Source organism: Amaranthus tricolor, chromosome 9 (genome assembly GCF_026212465.1).
Source record: "Amaranthus tricolor cultivar Red isolate AtriRed21 chromosome 9, ASM2621246v1, whole genome shotgun sequence".
NCBI classification, from domain to species: domain Eukaryota; kingdom Viridiplantae; phylum Streptophyta; class Magnoliopsida; order Caryophyllales; family Amaranthaceae; genus Amaranthus; species Amaranthus tricolor.
Genome location: NC_080055.1, coordinates 29195468 through 29219652, shown reverse-complemented (window position 1 = coordinate 29219652; position 24185 = coordinate 29195468). Strand labels below are relative to the sequence as shown.

The following is a 24185-nucleotide window of genomic DNA, read 5'->3' as shown; positions in this document are numbered from 1 at the left end:
TCAGCCTATGCCGTAAATCATACTTCTCTCTTCTGAGTTCTGACTAAATAGTTCTATTTGCTTTTGACATAAAAATTGAAAATTATTTATATTAAGTTAAGGTAATGAAATAATTAGAAATATGTGAGAGAAAAATAAAATTAATTAGTCATATACCAGTTTTCGGATCTATATTGAATCGAAAAATTAAACGGATGAAACATAAAACATTTGAAAACAACATAGAAAATGCTTGTACTTGTTCCCTCTCCTTAAATTCAGCTTTTTCCGACACTTTTCACTTTTTGTCGCGCTCTCTCCCTCTTCTCATAACCAAAAAGCTTAATTACATCACCCTCTTTGCATCATACTCCCTTCTTTCGATTTAAACTCTTCCCTATCTCATTCATACTCGACTGAACTTCTACCCACCAAAAAAGGAACAATATTGGGTTATCTTTTCATATAAAATCTTCAGGTATTTCTTTGTTCATTTTGATTCTATCTTGAAGTATTATTATGGGTTTTTTATTTGAGGCAAAATCCTGTTGATTTTTATTGTCATTTGTTGCATGCAATCTCAAAGATCCAAACTTTATGTTCTTATTTAATTGCTTATTCATAATGATATTCAAGGGATTAAATTTTGAATTGTTAATGTTAGTAATAAGATAAAGGTTAAGTTTTTAGATTATAGGAATCATAAGAGTAAGTATAATTATTTTTTATGTGAAAATGATAGAAATTAAGTTAACCTACCTCTAGATGAACAGCATTTTTCATAAATTGAGCTAATTATAATAATTATTTTCATGTTAGTATAAAATACTAATGGAGATCGTTGTTTTGATTGAATAGTAGGTGGAAATGTGATTATGTGATGTGATTTATCTATTTCTATTTATGTATTGGTCACAATTGTTGCAAAATTGAAGCTATTTGAGTATGAAGATTAGAATATAATAACAACATATGGCGGGTTTTTAAGTTATCTTTTGGGTTTTCATGGGATTTTCACTCTATCAATATTTCCCCTAAAAAAGTAACAAAATTTAGTAGTATTACTATTTTTTTCTTGATGTTGAAATATTGCTAATAGAGTGCAATGGTTGCATGTGTTTACCTTAATGATTAGTGTGGTGGGTGTTTGCTGTTTTTGGATTGGTACTTCTTGAAGGTTTGAAGGTTTTTCTAATTTGGTTGATACTTATATTTTAGTTGTTTCATGAGATTTCCTCTTTTGTTTTAGTTTTATAGTCAATAGATTATATTAAGATGATGTGAAGTTGTGGATGATGTTTGCTACCAAGGTCAATCAGAAGCAACCTCCTTATTATCACTTATCACTAACAAGTAACAAGTAACAAGGGTCAAGTCTACTTATTATAGTCAATAGTTTTATAGTACCAAGGTCGATAAATTATGTTTAAAAAGATAGTCTTCAGGTCTTTTAAGTTATAGAATATGGAAGCATATCTGTGTGTTTTTTTTTTTTTTCAAATCTTACCGCACTAACAACGAGGTTTTTTTGATCTGACACTTAGTAGTAAACCTCATCAGCAACTTTACGTGAATAAGAAGTGCACATGATTTAACAAGCCATTTTAATATAGCCTACTATAATTTGAAATCAATGAAATATAAATCTTTGGCCCATCGAAATAAGGACATGGGTTTACTACCGTGTCATTTGTAGAAGTATATTATATGGTTTTTTTTTCCATAGTTTTTTGGTTGGGAGTTGGTGGGGTTTGGGTGCAAGTGAGGAAATGAGGTTTGAGGGACTTTATTTGTGCATATTTTTTGAAAATACCTTCATTTGTCATTTTATGTTGCAGTTTGTTATGAGAAGGAAGTAGACTGAAGATTAATGTTTCTATGAAGACTTTTAAATCATGGAGATGGCTGCCTAGAAAGAAGACTGCTTTATCTGATGGGGTAATTTCTCACCATAGATTCAGCTTTCAGTGATTGCCATGAGGAAATTTTAGAGCTCAAATGTCGGATTTTTATACTCATTCATCTTGTTGTAGGGGCCACATGGAGCACATGGATTCAGGATGAGACAACTAGCTTTCATGGGATTTGTATGTGTAGCGATGATGTTCATTGTGTACAGAACTACAAACTGTCAGTATCGACAGACAGAGGTGTGGTGATACATAATTTACATGTTTTTACTCGTCAAAATTTGTTTGAATAATCTCTTCGATGAAAGCTTATTGTCAAAAATCAAAATAGTGTTCATTGTTGCAATTGTAAATGTTGAAAGTTGAAATCTTCTATCTAAGCATATGGCTAACATCAGTTTGTGGCTGTTTTTTTTCCATTAAGCTCATTTAAAAATGATTTTTGTTGCCTAATAGAAAGTATTTAAGAAATGAGTTCCCTTTGACGCTATTATAATCTTCTTTTTTGTTGGTATCTTTCAGATAGATGCTAGAAGGCATCCATTTGATTACACAGATGTACGTGAGAAATTCCTGTTATCATGTGATATATATGAGTTCATTTTTTATCTTGTTTTTTGAATGGTTATACCTTGTAATTATAGGTTTTCGCATTAAAGTGGTAAAAACTGAAAATATGTGTACATAAAAGCTTAAATGGTATAAGGTGTGGCAATTTTATAAATAATTGGACATTTCCTCAAAGGTGTACATACACGTTTAAAAGGTGTACGTATTTGGATGACATTTTTGTAAATAATATGAACTTTTTCCTTATAGTATGTACACCTTTTGCTACAATATGTATATCTCAGTCTGGTTTTCAGTTTGCACCACTTTAGTTGTTTTTACTTGATATTGCCCCATATATATATATATATATATATATATATATATATATATATATATATATTAATCTCATACTGTTGTTTGGTTGAATCTAGAGCACAAAGACAATAGAGTTGGACAATTTACCTCGAGGCATAGTTCAAGCAAGATCAGATATGGAGTTGAAACCCTTGTGGTCTCTTTCAAAGCCAAAGGTAAGAGTCGGTTTGTTTTCCCACCTTATCTAATAGTTTCAGTAGACATCCAACATTTGCATCCCTTACGGAAATATTGAATGGTAGCTAGTGTGTTTTCATGTTTCTTTTGTCCTTTTTTGCTTTCCCCTCTTTATGTAGTTGCCAATCAGAAAATTGTCCGACTTCTTTTTAACAACTAGGGGTAGCAATTGCCATCCTTGGGATGTACAAATAAAGAATCGGAGAAGTTCAACATTCGCTCAGTTAATTGATGGTGTGTTTTTAGGTTGATGGTTCCAGTAGTCATAACTTACTTGCAATTGCTGCTGGTATTAAGCAGAAGCATAATGTTGATTCTATAGTTCAGAAGGTGCGCGATTATCTACTTTTGAATATTTCTTATTTGCATAATATTTGCATTTTTCTTGGCTAATCATATGTTCCTTGTTTCTTAGTTTGTTGCAGAAAATTTTACTGTTATACTTTTTCATTATGATGGCAACATGAACAATTGGTGGGATTTAGATTGGAGTAACAAGGCCATTCATATAGCAGCACATAATCAAACAAAATGGTAAATAATGAAACAATTTTCCGATTTCTTTCTGTCAAATGATTGTTATGTCACATCTGTTGTTTTTTTTGCTCGAAATGGCATGACTTCGATTAGCTATCCTTAAGTTTAAGAATTCCCTATTGGGTTTCTTTATTACAGTGAGGGTGTGTTTGGATGGAATGGAATGGAGGGAAAGAAAGGCGAGGAATTTGGATGGATGAAGGATCTCTTGTTTGGATAACAAATTGGAAGGGAAACGATTTGGAAGGGAGGGATTTGGAGGGAATAGATGAATAATTTTTGTTGAGGCTTCAATCTCTCCAAAGTTGCGAAGATTTGAAGGGAAAGCTCTCATCTTTCTTTCCCTTCCCTTCCCTCCTAAATAAACAAGAGTTACTTTCCCTATATTTCTATTTCCTTCCTTTCTCTTCCCCCCTTCCCTTCCCTTCCTTTTGTTTCCTTTCAATATTGGTATCCAAACATAGTGTTAGAGTTTTAAACTTTATACTGATTTTTGTTGATTAAAATTGACTTTTGTTGAACGTTGTATTTACAATATGTTTGGAATACATTTTAGGAGAGGAGGGGAGGGGATATGGGTGCGTTTTCAGTCTAAATCTTTCCAATGTTGGAGGGTTTTGTTTTGTTAAAAATGTGAAAAAGTTTCTCCCTCCAATTTTCGTCCCTCCATTTCCCTCCTGTTCCCTATTAGTATCCTAATAAGGGAATGCAATCGCTCCATTTCCCTCCCTTTCTTTTCCCTTCATCTTCTCCTATCCAAACTCTAAAGGAATGCAATCTTTTCGTTTGTTACTGAAATGAACATTCATATCTAGACTTTGTTTGCAACAAATTAGCGTTACTTTTGTTCACTTAGAGATTAGGTTGGAGTTTTGGCCCTTAGACTGATTTTTCTTTATTGATATTGTTAAGGTGGTTCGCAAAACGTTTCCTACATCCAGATGTTGTTTCTATTTATGACTACATATTTTTATGGGATGAAGACTTGGGAGTGCAGCACTTTCATCCGAAAAGGTCAGCTTCATTTTTTATTGGTAATTTTGTAGGTGAGCTCTTTCTGAAAATATATTTTGCTGAATTTGTCCAAGAATAGGCCAAAACCGGCGATAATCAATTTTTTTCGATTCGTGATTCGCGAGGAGATTAGCGAATCATGTGACACTGGTTGATATGTATTGTAAGAGGAAATCACGGATAAAATATACAGTGTTCAATTACTCATTTGCTGCATAATTCCGGAAGAAGGACGATGTACTTGCTTTGCTTGTTGATATATCTTCTTTCCTTTGCCACAGTTACTTGCAAATTGTAAAATCCGAGAGATTTGAGATATCTCAGCCAGCTCTGGACTCCAACTCGAGTGAGATACATCATCGTATTACGATTCGTAAAAAAGCTAAAAGGTTCCATAGGTAACTTAGCTGCCGTATCCTGTATGTGTCCATTTTTCTGATCTTTCTGAGCTATTCATATCACTTGCTCAGTTTTTTTCACTCTATACAGGAGAATATATGATTCAAGAGGTTTTACAAAATGTACGAGTTCTAGCACCGGGCCCCCATGCATTGGGTGAGCGTGCACAAATAATTATGAATTTTTCGGATTTGTATGCTTGATCTTGGAATCTTGCTATATTCTTCGGTTTTTTTCTGCAATTGTGAATTTGGAGTTGTTTGCTTCCTTTATCTTTTTGAATATTTATAGTTGCTTAGTACGTTAATAATAACGTCCCATTGCCTCAATGCCATTATGCCACGTAAAGGCTCTCGCATAATCAGGGTTAGGGGGTCAAATTTACGCAACCGTGCCCTTGAAATAACAAAGAGTTTGTTTCTAATTGACCAAATAATAATAATAATAAGTGACATGATTAAGTTCTCGTTTTTGAGAAACGGGGGAAGAGGGATATAGATCTCTTAGCATTGGCCGACTTTTTTAATTAAATTAAATGTCAAAGGTCTTAGGCGTAGCATGCTCACCTTTTCTTTTTATATCTTGTGTTTAGGTGGGTGGAAGGCATGGCCCCTGTTTTTTCGAGGTCAGCTTGGCGTTGTACTTGGCATCTTATGCAGGTATATCAGTATTTGGTGGCTTAAGGTTAAAAAATTTTCTACCTTTACTGCCTGTTGAAATGTTATACTTTTTCTGTTGAAATCGGATCTCCTATGTATGTCTAATATGTGATTCTGACCAGGGGTGTTCTTCAAAACCCGATCCGAAATATCTGATCGGATCAAACGGTATCCGGTCTCAAAACCAGATTTATGGATCCGATCTCGGATATGATCCGGTATCCAGTTTTGAACACCCCTAATTTTAACTAACTATATGTTGGTTCGCTCATTAGCTTCCAATATGTATGACTTGCAAAAGAAAGTATTCTATCCGTACATATGAATGTTATATTGTTTATCCTGTCTTGTTGCACTCAATGAAGGTCGTAAGCTCTTTAAAGGGCTTATGTTCATATTTAAAAGCACCGTGTCCTTTTCAGAATGATCTCGTTCATGGCTGGGGATTGGATATGAAGCTCGGTTATTGTGCGCAGGTAAGATATTGAATCATTTTGGTTGGTTCCCCATTTTTTTAAAAGATAATTACTTCGACCTTGTTGCACTTGGCGACATCGTAGCCTGGTGATTCAGCAAATGATTTATGTTTATATTTTTGATGGACCAATGAAGGTAGCATATTTAACCATGAAAAGTAGGAATAATCTAAGGCTTTGAGATTGTATTAAATAGGAACAATCCGTTATTTACTTCAACAATCTTTTTGAACTTGTACAACTCCACACCTTCCTCCCCCCCAATGGCCTCGCCCCGGAAAACAAAAAAAAAAATTGAAGAGAAAAAAAGGGAAGATATTCATTTTCCACCGATAATGCACCCTATTTTCTTTTGTCGTTGCTGGCTACATTCAATTCTTCTTTGCTATGCAAACAATATCATAGTTTTATTCACAATCCGCAGGGTGACAGGACAAAGAAGGTAGGCATCATCGACAGTGAATATGTTGTTCATCAAGGCATACAAACTCTAGGTGGTTCATCGGCTAAAAAGGTTCGTTCAAATTTATAATGTATTTTGTGACATCAAATTCTGTTCCGCAAATCTCCGATATATGCTCCATGTATTTTTTTTTCTTTACGAGTCATTATATTAACACTTAGCAATTTTCACGCAGGTGCAAAAATCCGAACGCCCCACAAAAGTAAAGGTAATTTGCTTTCAAATCGTACATTTTACTAATGGAATCATCCCTGCGATTTGCGATAGAAAATCATGTTTTTTCCTAATGATGCAGAAGAAACATCAAGGCTTGGATACGCGTGACCATGTGAGTTTAATTTTGCCCTCGAGTTTTCTTTACTTAACTGATATTTTAGGGAATGGTGACGCTTACTAGAATTAAAATACTTGTATAAAATACCGAGAAAAATGTCTCACGTTCCGTGGAAAATGGAAAATGAACAGATCCGCAGGCAATCAACACTCGAGCTCGAAATATTTAAAGAGCGGTGGGAAAAAGCAGCCAAGGACGATACGAGTTGGGTGGATCTGTATCCGAAAAGTAGTAAATGGTTGGACGTGTTCTCTAGAAGTAAAAAGTCGAGAGGGAAAAGAAGTTGGTAGCATAATTCTTGTATCGGCTGTGAATAACGAGTTTTTCGACATAGATGCTAATTGATATAGACGTTCCGAGGAGATCGGTCACCTTAGTGGTTCATGTATTTATAGATTCGTTCGAGGATACAGAATTCTCATTTATAATGCATTTTTTTTGGGTATTTACAGGATCTCATAAATTAATTCATTTATTTTAGTTGATATATGGACTTGATAATTCTATTTTGCTTTCCTGGATCATTAGATTTGCAAAATTAGGTCACGAATTAATGTGTAGTATGTTAAGATCCATTTCAAGCAATTTGAAATTATGAAAATATTTTTGTTGATTCTTAATGTATAGATACAATAGTTTAAATTTTCTGAATGTAAAGAAGCTTATGGTGAACTTACAAGCTACAATGATTAAAAATTGTTCTATCATCATCATACTAAATGTATTCCACTCATTGGGACTATGAGCAGAGTCTGAGGAGAAAATAAAGATGACAATTCATACCCATAAAGGAGGATGCAGCCAAAGAGTCTCCCGACTCATATTAAAAGTTGCTATTCTGTTTGTTTGAGTTTGCTATATTACTAAAAGTGACATATTGTGAAGCGAAATATTTGTTTGAGTTTGCTATTAAAAGTAATGTGTTATGATGTGAAATGTGACTTTTAACAGTCAACTCAAGCACTTTGGTTATTTTTTTTTTTTTTTTTTTACTTATAATTAATAGTATTTGACGAATAGTGTTTTGTAGTATTTAATAAAGTTTTAGGTAATATTTTGAAAATGTGAAGTGAATTAGTAATGTAAGTATCATTTTGCAAGAAGCACCATAATATGCCTTTTAAAAACATGTTTTAATATTTTTCAAACTAATTATTGGTGAATATAATTTTAACATATAATTAGTTTAATGCTAAAAGTCAATTTCACAACAAATCACCACTCTTGCAACTATTTTTGTCAAACATGTCCTGAACTATTCTACATGCTGGAACTTTAGGATTAGGAGTTTAAATCCACTGCACTTAGGGTAGGGTAAGTTTTGGTTGGGTTTACATGATAAGCACATATGAAATTTGTTGTTTTGGACCACTATAGTCACTCGCTCATTCTAGAGTGGTCGAGTGGACCATGTAGAAGCAGGTCATATTGTAATAGGATCGTATCATGTTGATCACTCTCAAACAATAATTTATAACACGACATAAACATATAACACATGTCAAATAGTGTCATCTAACGTGGGGCAAAACACAAATTTCTTTGATTTTTTTTCCTAAATTGGTAATAAAATGGGCCAAGAAACCTTGAGGGTTGCTTAACCCACTTTTCTTAGTGCTGCAAAATCAAATTTCTCCTTCTCATGACTATTTCTTCTCCCCTAATTAACTTCATATTTTTTATTACTATTTACTAGAATCTGCTTTACTTAATTAAATACTAAAAAGCCAAATATTGTATAAGGTCTTACAGAATTTAAAATGGAATAATTATCGTTTATATCTTCATTAATAAAATTAGTAAATTAAATCCTATATTATGCACGATTTTTTATATGCAATATCAGTTAAGAAACTAAGAATATATAAATGTTTATTTAAAGAACATTCTAGAACACTCATTATAAGAACAATATTTTACATAGATCTGAAAGAGTATTTTAAAAAATAAAATAAAAGATAAAATAACATATACTCCCTCCGTTCCTTTTTGATCTTCCACATTACTATAACGGGTAGTTTCAAAAGTTCTTCCACTTTAGAATACTTTCTATTTTTAGAAAGTTTTTATCTCACTTTTACCCCTTAAAATCCCCCTTTTCTTTTAATGTACCCATTTTCTTTTATTTATAATTATTTTCTCTCTCATACTTCCCATACAATCATTACATCACACTACTATTTAATTAAAATAATACCCACTACAACCTCATACTTCCAATACAATCATTACTTCTCACAATTATATAATTAAAATAATACCCACTACCACCAAAAATTCTCTTTTTCTTAATCTTTGTGAAATACCCAAATAGGAAGAACAAATAGGAACGGAAGGAGTACCTTTTAACGCGTGATTAGGTGATAAATTTTAGGTTGTAAGCTATATTAATAGTATAATTAATACTTATATAATTAAAAGTTTTGGAATATAGTTTTTTACTAATTAAAATTATTTTTGCCTTACTAACAAGATCTTAATAATAATAGTAATAACATAAAGTAAAACTAAAGCAAATACTAATACTTTGTGTTAAATAAACTAAGCACACTAAAAAAAGGAAGAAACATGAGAAAGCAAAAAAAATGCCACAAATGATTCACAAGACTTGACAAATAACAACCCAATTCCTTTACAATTTTGCTGACCAAAGACCACACTTTTTCCTCTTCAAAATTCCTCTGCTTCATTCCCAATTTTCTCAAGATTTTTCGATTTCAAGCAAAGGGTTATTAATTAGTAATCTGGATTTTATTTGGAAGATCTAAAAAATGGCAGGTCGTTATGATCCTAACCCTTTTGATGAAGGAGATGAAGTCAATCCATTTTCTGTATGTTGATTTCCTTTCCATAAATATTTTTCAATTTAACCTTTATTTAAATTTGTAAAGTTTGTATTTTTCTTTAAAAAAAAGTTTCATATCTAATCTAGGCATGTTTTTATTGATGTAATAATGGGTAGTTCTCATTGATTATATTTTTTTTATTATGCATTTTGATTGTGGGTATCTTCAATTTTTAGGTATTGAGATTTTTCAGATCTAGGTTGATTTCTTTGTTGTTGTTACTTTAGTCAAAATTCAAATAGTGAGTTATGGATTTGTAGAAAATGGTGAATTTTTAGTCTCTAATTAGTGGAAGTATATGAAGTGACTGATGCACTTTGGATTAGGGCATTTTTTTGGGGTTGATTTTGATTCTTTGTGTTCGATCATGGAATACATTGATGTGATATTACATTTGATTCGCTTTCTAAATTTGCGATTTGCTTAAATTTGCCCTAGAATATGCCCAAAACCGTCTAATTCGCTTTTTTTATTCGCGATTCGTGAGGAGATTACCGAATTATGTAACGGCGGTTAGAATTGGGTTATGAACGTATCTTGCTTTTCCTTGTAATGGCTAATTAGTCCTCTGATTGATCCCAATCCCAACATGCTGCACCCAATTGTAGTTCTTGTTATAGCTAAAGTTGGCCATTTTGAATGATGTATCGGAGAAGGGTGAAGTGTATGATCACGAGATGGGTGATTTGGAAAATTTTAATGGTTTGTGAGCTAATGGTTTTTGGATTAGGGCATTGTTGTTGGAATTTTGTTGATTAGGTGGTTAATCTCGGAAGATAGTTTCTAATGCATGAATATTTTGGTTGCTTGAAAGTGGGCTGCGGATTGATGATGTTAATCCTTGTAATCCAACCCATCTTCGAAATCTGGATACATGTTAACATTTCACACCCAAATCTAATATTTGTGCCTTTGGATAATTTTGGTGGTCAATCAGTCATATGGAATGGTTTATAAGATAGGGATGAGATGAGAAAGGAAAAATTTCGGAGAAAATTAGCTACCTTGAAGTAATGTGGTTACTTACTGACGGTCAGTATCTTGGTCTGTCTTTTATCTGGATGCAACCTTTCTAGTTTGGATACTGTTTTTTATGATAATGTTTAATGTGTTGGTAATTTTGGCCATATCATTTTCTTTTCCTGTTCCTTCATTCTCTCATGTGAAATAATACAATTTATTTGTATGTTTTTACACTTGCTAAAACTACGTCGTGATGGTTCTATGCTAGAAAAAATTTCTAATGCTCTCTTCTATCTCTAGGAACAAGGAGGGAAGGCCAAATCGTCTGGCCAATCGAATTTTGGAGGAGGAGCCTTTTACATGACTGTAAGCACAGTTTCTCTTCTTTGCAATCAGTTGTTCGTATGAATTATACGTGGGCTGTAGGAGGGTCCTTAGCTTATTTTTCATTTCTTATTTGTGGATCATTCTCGAGCCGAGGGACTCTTTGGCCGCACTCTCCTACATGGGTATGCGTTGCCGACTTCCTTCCTTCCCCAAGCCCTGATCATAGTTCCTATGAACGGGATACACTGGGTATGTTAGCGATGATGATGGTGATGATAGGTTAGTTCTGAACTTCTAATGTGATGAACTGTTTTCTAGGTTGTTTTTCCTGTGATTATCAGGTAGTAAATCATTTGGTCAAGATTTTAGATAAAGTTTATTTGTCTCAATTTGTTAAATTGTAAGGTTCAAGCTTGAAAATTGAAAGTGTTGATGCAGTTGTTTTTCTGTTGTATTTCAGTCCTGTTGTTGTGCTATGTCGAGTACTTTTATCTCCTCTACTAATTGTAAATTTATGTTTTTAATATTGAAATTTATCTATCTCAATTGTTTTGCTCAGTTGATATTGACATTTACCCGGGTTGTGTAGAATCCTGGCAGTGTACCTCCAGCCGCAAATTCAAGGCTTTCACCTCTCCCACCTGAGCCAGCTGATTTTTACAATCCTACTGCTACAGTGGATATCCCCCTTGATTCAGGAAAGGTAGCTCCAACAATTTTTGCACTGCAATTTTTCTGCCTTGTCTCTTTTCATTTTTTGTGTGGTTGCTACCTATCGCATGATTCGCTAATCTTCTCGCGAATCGCATAAAGTGAATAGTGGTCGGTTTTGGGATACTTTTGGGCCATTATAAACGAATCGCTAATTCAAAAGGCGAATTACCTAGCGAATTATGTAACACTGGTTGCTATCCTTGACATATTTATTAATGACTTGGCCTTCTAATGTAGGATTTAAAGAAGAAAGAGAAAGAACTTCAAGCAAAAGAGGCAGAATTGAGAAAAAGAGAAGAGGTGAGTTTATGTGCTAATCGTTGTATGAGTATTGACCTTTTATTTTTTTTCTGATTACCTTGAGCTCAAGGGACTAGGTAAACAGACACCCATTTCGATCTGTAGTCATTGACTAGGTAAACAAACATCCATTTTTTGTAAACTATTTTTCTTTGAGATTGTATCTTCTCATTGGAATACACCTTAACCTAAAAGCATGCACTCAGCTTGTATTGGTTTATTTTTTTGCCATCATCATGTTTAGGGTTTGGGGAGGGAAGAAAGGCGGCAACTTAAACCCGTAAAGGAGTGTGCGGCCAAAGAGTCCCTTGACTCGAGAAAGATCAAGAAGTTCTGGCAACTCATTTTGCTATTTGTTAAATTTTAATAGTCTTTTTGAACAACGCAGGTGCTTAAACGTAAAGAAGAAGCAGCACAACGAGGTATACTTAATTGTTTTATCAGCTTACTTATCCTATCTGTTTAATAGTTTTTGTGCAAAAATACCTTGAAACTTGCAAGATTGGTATTGCTTTTAAACGTTTTCTCTGTGCTTGTGCCTTGGTGTATCATTTCTCTGGGATTTTACGGCCTGAAGAGGTTTTCTTTCTTTGTAACATGTGCAATGCATGGTCAAAAAGAAATTAAAAGGATAGAAGTTTTTTTGTGAAGTCTTTTCCTATTTCATCTTCAAATGTTGTTCAAGTATATTCAATTCATCTTTCAATTCATATTTCGAGGTATTTTTCAATGGTCTAAACTCTTAAAGATTAAACTTTATGTACCCACTATTTTTTGATGGTCAAATTGTGCTACATAGAATCAAAAAGATGCTCAAAAAGTCTAAAAAACGCAACTCCTTTGGAGCTCTCTAAAATAGTCCTACAAGTCCCTATTCCGTAACCTAGTTCGAGGTGAAGGCACATATGTTTGGATCGCATCAGACTTCAATGTGGTGGGATCTGTTAATTATTTTTGTGATAGTTGTCTCGAAAGCTCAACATTTCTAAAAGGTTTTGACTTTTGATAGCAATTTTACTGCATGGCTCTAATTCCTGCTTTTAATTTGCAGCTGGAATTGTTATTGAAGAGAAGAATTGGCCTCCGTTTTTCCCAATCATCCATCATGATATTGGAAATGAGATACCAATTCATCTGCAGAAGTTGCAATACACAGCTTTTACGACACTGCTAGGTTTGTTCCTTTTCTTCCATATTTATCGCATTTAAGTATTATTCTTTACCCCTTTGATTTCGCCCCGTTCTATGCCAAAAGCTCTTGCGTTGCTGATCGCTTTTCTTCATGGCCGTCGATTAGCAAAGGGCAAAGTGGGCTATCGCCCAACGCCCAAATTTTTTACCAAAAAAATATATTTCATTTACAAGGTTGATATTAACTTGAATATAATTTAGGTATAATTTACATTTTTTGCTATGTAATGTGAGTTATTATGGTTTTTTTTTTTTTATAAATATTGAAAATATCACCAATACAAAACAAAAGGGGTATTATAATATTATTACGCCTTACGTATTTAAGGGCCTTTTTATCTTTCGCACTGGGGCCACAAATCAATGATTTTCTTTTTGATTGCCTGATTTGACATCCTGCGTGTTCGTATGTTGCAGGGTTGACTTTGTGTCTCACCTGGAACATTGTAGCGGTAACTACTGCTTGGATAAAGGGTGGTGGTGAGTATATACACTTTGCTGCCGTTAATTGCTTTACTACGTATATTGCTTTTGCCGTTGTGATAGATGGGACATTATAATTGATCTACTACCCATCTCGTGTCACGGTTTCAGATGCAACTATATGGTTCCTTGCTATCATCTACTTTATATCGGGTATCCCTGGTGCATATGTGTTATGGTATCGTCCACTTTACCGGGCTTTCAGGTACTTGGAACCACTTAATGTATATTATTATTTTCAAGAATGTTTTGGGTATTGTTCTGATTCCGTGTCACGTGATTCACTAATTGCCTCGTGAATCATGTATTGAAAAAAGCGAATTATGGTCGGTTTTAGGCTATTTTTGAACCATTTTGAGCGAATCGCAAATCAAAAAGGCGACTTAAATAGTGAATTATGTTTCATTGTTCTGATTTATGGAATTTTCTATATGTTAACAGGACTGAAAGTGCCTTGAACTTCGGATGGTTTTTCTTGTTTTATTTGGTAAATACTTAGACTTTGAAGTATGGTTTATAGTCGTTCATCCTAGTGAAGACAATTCCGATTCATCTCCCGTTTTCCTTTCTCTTTGCAGATTCATGTTGGCTTCTGTATTTTTGCCGCTGTTGCTCCTCCTGTTGTCTTCAAAGGAAAATCTCTTGCGTAAGTGCTGTGCTTTATTTTTGCGAGGGTCGAGTAATTTTCCCGCATTTCTTGATGATGCCAATCCATGAGATATCGGTTATTGTGAGATCTTTAGTAGATGGATTTGCGTAAGATTCCGCTAACTTATATTTTCTTTGTCAACAGTGGCATCCTTCCGGCCATTGATCTTATCAGCAAGAACGCCCTAGTTGGTGTAAGTCGCACTTTTCTTACTTTTTTCCTCTGAATACTATATTTTTCATTACAATATACTGATAAAAAAACCGGGGGTGGTTTAATGGCGTATAATGTGATACGATTTCAGATTAACAAGGCCAAATTTGTTTTCAGATGGAGAGATTAGGTTTTAAGGATTGTAACGTGATTTTTGATACACATATCATATTACTTCTAGTCATAGTGCAAAATTACGGGTACAGTCACAATCACAGTAACTGGAGTGATGCGGTTATCGTAACGCTTAATACCGGCCGAAAGCATGAGATATCCCACGACGAAACGACCCTGAATGCAGGTTTTTAATACCTTTAGGAAATATCGTTTAAGTTCTTTAAAACCTTTATAATGCATCGGTGTCATGCGATGCGGGCATATTTTTGCACTATCCTCCTAGAAATTCTGACGAATGTGTTACTAGTCTCACAATACTCTGACATCCTAGCTTTGAATTGGGTATTATGTGGAATAGTTCTTAACGTAAGCTCTAGTTTAATCGGCCCAACTTGTTTTCCGCAGATATTCTACTTCGTTGGATTCGGACTATTTTGCCTCGAGTCAGTACTCAGCGTATGGGTTCTTCAGGTAGTCTTCTCGATTCCTTTTTCTTCCATTTAATTTCTTCGGATTATTGTAAATCAATTTAAAATTGCATCGTACATCAACAATTAAAATCGTATCAATTTGCAGCAAGTATACATGTACTTCCGTGGCAGCGGAAAGGCAGCACAGATGAGGCAGGAGGCAGCAAGAGGTGCTATGAGAGCCGCGTTTTGATACCATCCCGACTACACTATTACCGATTTCAGAATAGCGAGCGATCACCTTAATTGTGTATGGTAGAGAGCCAAAATTGAGCGTTTTAGCTGCGCATTTCTTACGTCTCACTCATATATACTTTTCGGTTTCTCTGTTTGCTATTCCAATTGATTATCCTAGTTCTTTTGGAGGGCTCTTTTTAACGCAACTTTAGGTACATTATTCTTATATACTATTGATAATTAATTTTTTTTAAGGTTATTGAGTATTCAAATGCAATTTTTTATAACTTTTTTGTTCTAATATAAAGTTTTTAGCCCATTAAGAGCTAGTATATATGAGTTTGTACATACATAATCTCAGTCTAAATGCTGATTGATTGTTGTCCGGTTATCTCTTGCACATTTTGATCATCCAAGTGCGATTTAATTTTTTTTCTATCATTTTTACATTTAAAATTGACTATATTTCTCTGTCTCTCTTTTCTGGAGGGGTTTGGGTATAGATTGTACGTTATTTTTTCTCACTCGAACCCTATTTTCGAGCGGGATATTAGATTGATGATGATGATCTTTATATTTAAAAGGTCTGCGAGGTTTGAAACAGATAGGTCAAATATTAGTCTAAAATCTATTCAAAGTCCAAATAAATTTGAAAAAGGTTAAAAATGAATCTCATATTGATCATTAGTTGGGTTATTAAGTCTATATCAAGTTTAAGCTCTAAAACATTTGATTTAGATTTAGATTCGTCAAATTAATTCAGAATAATTGAATTTAAACCTTAAAATTAAAGTGATTATATTTTATATGAATTTTAATTAATTCAAACTGATTGATTTAAAAAATTGAATAAATGCTAAAATTAAAGTGATGATGTCTTACATGAATTTAGTGTATAAAATCTTAGTCTAAAAAAAATCCTTACTAGTAATACAAATATGCTATTAATAAGAACAAAATACATAAAAACTCATCAAGTCTTACCAAATTTACTAAAAATAGAAACATATATAGAATTCAAAACAAAGTTTTAACCTTAAGTTGCATTACACCACTCTAATCAACATCCACATACTATATATATATATATATAGTAATAGTAGTTGATCAAATTACCAAATTACTATATTATCTAAAACTTTAACAATAAGCAACGCATTTCTTCTTACAATCCATGGTGCAACCACCACCACCACCTCCACCACCATAACCTTTGCCGGACCTACTAAATGAGTAAAAACACTTAGCAGGACATATCAACTTTTTGTTATAACATGGCCCTTTTTCCTTACATACCATACTAGACCTTATGGTCCCACTTTTACCATGACCACCACTTGGTGTACCAAATCCATATCCATACCCGCCTCCGGATATACCCGGGTCATTAAACCCGGGTATTCCAAACCCGCCACCGGGTCCAAAAAAGTTACCTCCTCCTAAACCACCACCACCACTACCACTGCCACCTTTGGACTTGGTTCCTTTAGGTTTCGGGTCGGATCGGGCTGCTCGACTTAGGGTTGAGAATATGAGAAGTGTAAGAAATAGGAAAGTTTTTGCTAGTTTTCTGTTCATATTATTTTTTTTGGATTATTGTGACTTTGTATGATCACTCTTAGGGCTTGGTTTTGGGTGTTATGAAGGTGTAAAGAGATGAATATATAGGAAGGTGGAGAGCATTTAAGATTAGGGAAGTGGGAAAGAGAAAATGGATGAAGAAAACTTGAGTCACATGAAAAGAAATATCCATAATTTTCAATTCTTTATACTATATATTATCTCAAAAAATTAATTACTTTTTTAAATTACATAATATTTTGTATTAAAACTTTCGATTTTATGGTTGTTATTGTAGTTATAAAATACTATTTTCTGCGTTTTTAATAGCTATACTTCTCTTAAAACAACTTTCACATAAAAAAAAGTAGTGTAGTTATTATAACAAAAAAACACATAATATATAAGATTTTATTTTATTACATCAAATCAGAGATAAAAAAATTTACTTAATATCTTAATAATGACCACAATTTGTACATATTAGAAATGACAAGCTTTGATTATTTGAATTGAAGAACATTTTTATGTTATGATAGTTTTTTTAATCACTTTTACTTTCATTTATCACTATTTTTTAGATTATAATTAATCATGTTGGTGGAGAGGATAAATTCTAAATTATTATTATTTTATTTTATAGATACATATATATATATATATATATATATATATATATATATATATATATATATATATATATATATATATATATATATATATATATATATTCGGTTACTAATTAAAAATTTTTCCTATAAAATTTAATGATAATGTCATTGATATTATGATTAACTTTGACTTACTACTTTCTTATTTTGTGTATATTATTATTCTTATTAATTGTTATTTTACATTTTAGGTCAAATCGCATTTTATGTATAAGAAAACTATAAATTATATTTCATTTATTTCAATTATTTTTAAAATATTTTCAATTTTAATTATTAATTGAATATTATTTAGTGTATTGGATATTTTGAGATGGTTCGAACATAATGTACTTTAATTAGGATTTGTTTTTGTTATTTATACTATTGGTTACTTAAATGTAATGCTTAATTTTAAAATGATTTAGGTTGTGATTATCTTTATATAAGTCACTTATATTTTTTATGAGAAAAAATTATCTTTGTCATTTAAACTAATAAAATAATTTTACATATTTGTATGTATTTTATTTGATTTTAAAGTGGGTTATTAATAGTAGTAATATTTACACTTCTATAAATTAATGTAATGTTATTTTTGTTTGCAAAAATTGGTATGTTATTTTTTATTAAAAAAATCATAATTTCGTATTGTACTCCTGGTATGAACCATTTGCTCTTTATTCAAAATAAAAAAAATAAAAGTATAAATATAGTTATATAGCGTACAATGCAAAATATGATATAATATACGTAATGTATATAACTGTTCAGAGTGAAACGAAATATAACTATAATGTACAATTTATTTCTTAAAATTTTAATCTCTTAATTTATACAGATATATCAGAAAATTTAATAAAGTTATGCATCGCATGGGCACTATCTAATATAATACAAAACAGTCATAGATTAAACACATGTAAAAGTGAATATTCAACTCAATTTATTAATATTTTAGATTCGCTTTTACTGAAAGACCGTCTTTTTGAGAGACGTTTTTTAAGTCCAACTCAATAAAGTTTAATCCCTACTTTTAATCTACATTATTTTTTATAGACCGGCCAATTAGAGTAGTTATTATCTCACAAGAATTTATGTTTGCCTTATATTTAATGTTGACTAATAGAAGCCAGGAAGGACGACCTACTAATTAAATGGAGTTGGTTGGATGACATTAATCATGGTTATAAAGAGGCAAAGAGCTCTTACAATTGTGGCAATTTGGGCAGACAGAGTAGCTTTCATTGCATTTGTAACTTTAGATGTAAACGTGTAAAAAAGTAAAGGTTTTGATTCGGTTTATCCATTCGATTTTAAGTTAGGTATTTTGCGTTCATTCAAAATTAAGTTTTATGTTCACATTAATTTTTAAATAATATTAAATTTATTTTAAAATAAAATTTAATTACAGATCAAGTAAATGTCAAATTATCAAATCTGTTTTAATTACCTCGAATTAATCCTCATAGTCGATTCACAAAGTCGGGCGAAAATGAGTGTGGTGGCCTGCCCACATCCTAGCCGGATAAAATTGTGACTAATTTGATTAAGCTATCATAAAACAAATTTGAATGTCATTTATATTTTACTAAGTTTTAGAGAAAATAGGTTTAGAACACTAGAAAAAAATCATTTTATTATAATAAACCTTTTTTATATTATTATTGCAACCAAAGGACCATAAATTAATTAATAAGTTTAATGATCAAAATAACAGAATTTTCAATAATTATAAAAGACTTTTTATTTAGTGTCGCTAAAATGTAAATATGTATTGACATTATCATTAAATAATGATACTCCCTTGTTCATATGTTTTTTTTTTTTTTTTTTATTTTATTTTTATTTTAAAGCATGTGTTTAAGATTCAATATTTACCAATATATTTTATAAAAAATTATAAAAAATAAGTAATAAAATTTTATACTTCAAAAAAATTTTATACGTCAAGACATAAAATATTTAAACAGATTTACATTCATATATCTAAATTTATAATAACTCAAAAATCACTTATGAATTTATTGTGGAAACATCAAATAAAAATAGACACAATAATTAATTTTTGTTTATTTATTATTAAACTCAAAGTAGGATGACTTTTGTGTTACACTTGTAGCTGTTGGAGCCTCTTTGGTCAAAGTTGTTTAGAAAGTTGGTGCACTTATATTAATTCCTATCACATTGCTACAATTGATTATTAAGAGTAGGGTAATTTATCATATTTTTAAATTGAGTTTTGACTTTTAATGTGTTTTTTTTCTAATAAACATTTAATAATTAATTTTTACCAATAACTTCATAATAAATAGATTTTTTAACTGCATGCATCCCATTTTACTTCCTCTTGAGGAGTACAGGTATGATATGTCCGTCTTTTAGAATAAGAAAATCCTCCACCTCAAACTCTACATTGTGCGAGATACTGGAATGGTCCTTTTTAACTTCATAACAACTGATTAAAACTAGCTTTAAATAAGTGATTTATAAGCTAAAAATTCAATCAATCAAAACAGCCAACAATTTAACTAACAATTGTTTGTCAAATAAATCCAAATTGTTCCAACTAGAGATAATTGAAAAGAAATATTTATATGAACTGTATTAATTTTGACATTTAATGCAAAAACATTGTTAGATGGTAGTAAGATGTTGGCTGATCATGAGAAGCCTTTACTTCGTTATTAATTGGACAGCTTCAGCTGAAACTCAAATCTAAAGATCTTGTTTTGTTACTTTGTCAAATGATATTGGATCCCACCAACTCAAATTCGAAAATTAAAAAATAATAATTATATCTGACTTTAAAATTAAATTGACACATAAATCATGCACACAAAGTCTATCTCATTAAATTAAATTCCATCGATTTAAAATCTAAATAATCGACTATTTCAACACGTCTACTTTTACATGCTACCCAGGTCTGGTGAACCACCTATGCAAGCAGTGCAGCTGCACAGGGCGTCATCCAAGGTTCTTGAAAATAGGGCCCTATTTAGATTATGTATTGTAAACATAATGAAAAATCAGTAAATCTATTATATCCGGTGCTGGTTAGGTACTTAGGTGTTAACATGGAATTTTATTGGTTAATGATTCAAATCCTACTAAGGGGTGCCTCTTTTGCCATTTAAAAATATTGTTAGACAAATTATTATTTTGGTATTTAAACAAATAATTATATTTTTTAGTTTTTATCAAATAACTTGTAATTAATTCTTAATTATTCCTTCATCTATTCTAAAATAATTGTGATATTTTTCATTGTTTTTATATTACTTGCTATATTTCCTAAATTGGAAATAGAAAACCATAAAATGTACTATTTTTTATCAATATACTCTTGATGCTAATTTGTTCAATTTTATCAATACACTCTTAATGCTAATTTTTTTTTGTTGATTTCTCTATCTCTTGTTATGTTATTTATAATAGCATGTAGTTTACCTTAACATTTATCTTATACTTTAAATTTACGAAAAATACTTTAATAGATAAATAGAAAAAATTTCAACAAAAAAATATAAATTTATTTAAATTGATAATTATTCGAAAGTTCTTTAAATATAGAGGGTTAGGGTCCATTTTATATTATTTATACGGGATCTCTATTTTCTTTAATACGACCCCTGATGCTATCCTGAATAAAAATTGTTATCATAGGTATTAGGTAGTTCATGCGCAACATGCATCCTTATATAATATTCCCTCAAACTTAATAATAAGTTTAATTTGTATAGCACCATATAAGGTCCCCAACCCATGTGTTATTAACCTAGTTCTACAAAGGTACATAGTATATACCAACTAGTACGTACTCCAAATGTTTTGTCACGTAACTATTTACGGCACGATATAACAATATTTAGCACGAGACACAATAAAATCAACATATAGTAACCCATGAAGATATAATTTATATAGTTAGATCTCATTTCTGAGTGATCAAGCACGACACGACATGATACTATTTACAACACGACTTGACACAATATGATTTGACATGAAATACGACATATAACATACGTGAACAAACCAGCACGACATAATGTAAATAGTACAACCCACCTAAGTGTTCTTTAATGAGGAAGACAAAACTAGGTCTAATAATGCAGGATAAGAAAACATTATACGATACTCCTTTACTAAATTAAAGAACCATGTGTAGTGGGCAATGGAGATTTTGAATTGAGTTGCCTAACCTAACATTTAATTCCATATGGAGTACTTTCTATCATCAAGAAATACGCGTTGAGATGTACCCACCCGACCCCATGTTTGATTTACTCTTATAAATTTAATACTCTTGACTCTATATTGATGCCTACTATACTTGTAGGGTACATGCCCACATGCCTATCTTCTCAAGTTTTGAATAGTAATTTTAAGTTTTTGCCAATTAATTGTATTTCTAAGTGTGTTATTGAGCGTTATTTAACCGTAACATTTTCTAATTTTTTTCGTTTAAAGTCGTCTAAAATCTTTAACTTTTTCATTTTTCTTTTATTTTTCAATTTAAAACATTAAAAAAATAAAAGAAAAACAAAAAAAGTTAACGGTTTTTGACGATTTTAGACAAAAAAAATTAGAAAAGGTTACGGTTGTAAGACGCTTAATAACATGAGGGTACCATTAATAATCGAAAAAAGTTAGAGATACCATTGATAAAGTGCAAAAATTTAGGGATACCATTGATAAATCCAAAACAAAAAAATCAAGTGTATAGGAGTATCTTGAAGTCTTAATCCTTTAATTGATTTAAAAGTTAAAACTTATAGTTAAAGCCCTAAAATATTATATATGATCTATCACATTGTATAAGACCTTTTTGGACTAGAATTGAGACAATTAAAATCAAGTTTTAAACTCTGACCATTTTGTAACGATAGCTTCTGATACTATATTAAAAAATTAACTCAACTAAAAAGTTAAATTTATGATTGAAGCTTCAGGCTCAGGCCCAACACCAAATTTGCACTTGTTCATAAAAAAAACTTCATATCAAAAATGTTTCTCAATAATTTGTGTTGATCTTAAGGTCGACAGTCTTATTTTAAAAAATAAAGAAAAGGAAGACTTTTGGGCCATGTATATACTTTACCATGTGCCATAGCTTAATGGTAGTGTATTAATGACCCATGGCTCAAGATATGTCTCCTTATGGACTATAGTTTTTTGAGTGACCTAATGGACTATGGTTGACTACATAAATTCAAGTTTAATTAACACAATTTTTAAAGATCGCCATCCTTTTCATTTTATCGTCACCCCTATTTTAATGAATTGATGATATTGCCCCTGGACTATAATAATAATAATAACAATAATAATAATAATAATAATAATAATAATAATAATAATAATAATAATAATAATAATAACAACAATAATAATAATAATAATAATAAAAATAATAATAATGATAAGAAAAATAAAAATAATATTTTTACAATAATAATAATAATAATAATAATAATAATAATAATAATAATAATAATAATAATAATAATAATAATAATAATAATAATAATAATAATAATAATTATAATCATAATAATAATAATTATAATCATAATAATAACAACAACAACAACAACAACAACAACAACAACAAGAACAACAACAACAACAATAATAATAATAATAATAATAAAAATAATATTAAAAATAAATTAAAAAAAATTTAAAGAGGTGAGGCGCGCGCGACTCTCGTGCGACTCACCCCTTTACATTTTTTTAAAAATTTTTCTTAAATATTATTTTTATTATTATTATTATTATTATTATTATTATTATTATTATTATTATTGTTATTATTTTTTTTAAAATATTATTATTATTATTATTATTGTTATTATTATTATTATTATTATTATTATTATTATTATTATTATTATTATTATTGTTATTATTATTGTTATTATTTTTTTAAAAATATTATTATTATTATTATTATTATTATTATTATTATTATTATTATTTTCTTTAAATTTTTTTTTATTATTTTTTTTGTCAAATGATTTTCCATAAAACACTAAACCAAACAATTTACAAGCGGGGTAAAAAAAACCCAGATATCCAAAGGTCCCCCTACAAGTTGCATCAGTGTAAAAGAAGAGTCCACCTTCTATGAAGGATTTCTCATCCTCACTCTTCTTGTGCACAGGAATCACTGGGATACCTCAAAGAAACGCACAGACGGTGAAACAACATAAAGAATTACTACCTATTAAAGTGTCAAGCAAAAAAGAGGCACAAGACATAGGTACAAAACAAAGCACTGAAGAACCAAGCCTCTAGAATATGATAGCACAGATGTATTAGGTTCACAGTACTTCATGGCTTCCAGATGTTGCAAATGCGTAGCAGAGCGGACATGAGAGAGCAGCACTCCTTAGAAAACACAACACAGCAGATTAGAATATATCAGATTCCATATATACTATGCCAACACAGACTGACCACAACAATAGTAGTGAGTAGACTTTGGGCATCATCAATAGTAGTGAGCAGTCTCTGGTGCAGTATCTACACAACTTATAGCGAGACTGATCAAGCATGCAAGGCGTGAATGAGCCCTGCAAGTTAGAACTAGGACATACACCAAAAAAACATAATATATTATAATGATCTCAACCACAGTG

General features: G+C 31.2%; 3 protein-coding genes across 3 annotated transcripts; 2 read left to right on the top strand and 1 right to left on the bottom strand.

Moving 5' to 3' along the window:
* The first annotated feature begins 224 nt into the window (after window positions 1–224).
* LOC130823549 (uncharacterized) lies at window positions 225–7396 on the top strand. The gene is made up of 16 exons (XM_057688192.1): window positions 225–457; window positions 1818–1917; window positions 2013–2129; window positions 2412–2447; window positions 2873–2971; window positions 3240–3323; window positions 3409–3527; window positions 4443–4544; window positions 4826–4942; window positions 5034–5099; window positions 5536–5602; window positions 6025–6078; window positions 6503–6592; window positions 6717–6749; window positions 6837–6869; window positions 7007–7396. The coding sequence occupies exons 2-16, from the start codon at window positions 1858–1860 to the stop codon at window positions 7163–7165; spliced, it is 1236 nt and encodes a 411-aa protein (XP_057544175.1). The 5' UTR covers window positions 225–457; window positions 1818–1857; the 3' UTR covers window positions 7166–7396.
* Window positions 7397–9409: 2013 nt separating this feature from the next.
* Window positions 9410–15740, top strand: LOC130823550 (secretory carrier-associated membrane protein 1-like). Its single transcript, XM_057688193.1, has 13 exons — window positions 9410–9706; window positions 10985–11050; window positions 11601–11714; window positions 11963–12025; window positions 12414–12447; window positions 13077–13199; window positions 13634–13696; window positions 13811–13904; window positions 14141–14186; window positions 14278–14345; window positions 14493–14541; window positions 15084–15149; window positions 15255–15740. The coding sequence occupies exons 1-13, from the start codon at window positions 9647–9649 to the stop codon at window positions 15339–15341; spliced, it is 933 nt and encodes a 310-aa protein (XP_057544176.1). The 5' UTR covers window positions 9410–9646; the 3' UTR covers window positions 15342–15740.
* A 596-nt stretch (window positions 15741–16336) lies between these two features.
* On the bottom strand, window positions 16337–17055 carry LOC130823551 (putative glycine-rich cell wall structural protein 1). The gene has a single exon (XM_057688194.1). The coding sequence runs from the start codon at window positions 16901–16903 to the stop codon at window positions 16466–16468; it is 438 nt and encodes a 145-aa protein (XP_057544177.1). The 5' UTR covers window positions 16904–17055; the 3' UTR covers window positions 16337–16465.
* Window positions 17056–24185: the final 7130 nt, after the last annotated feature.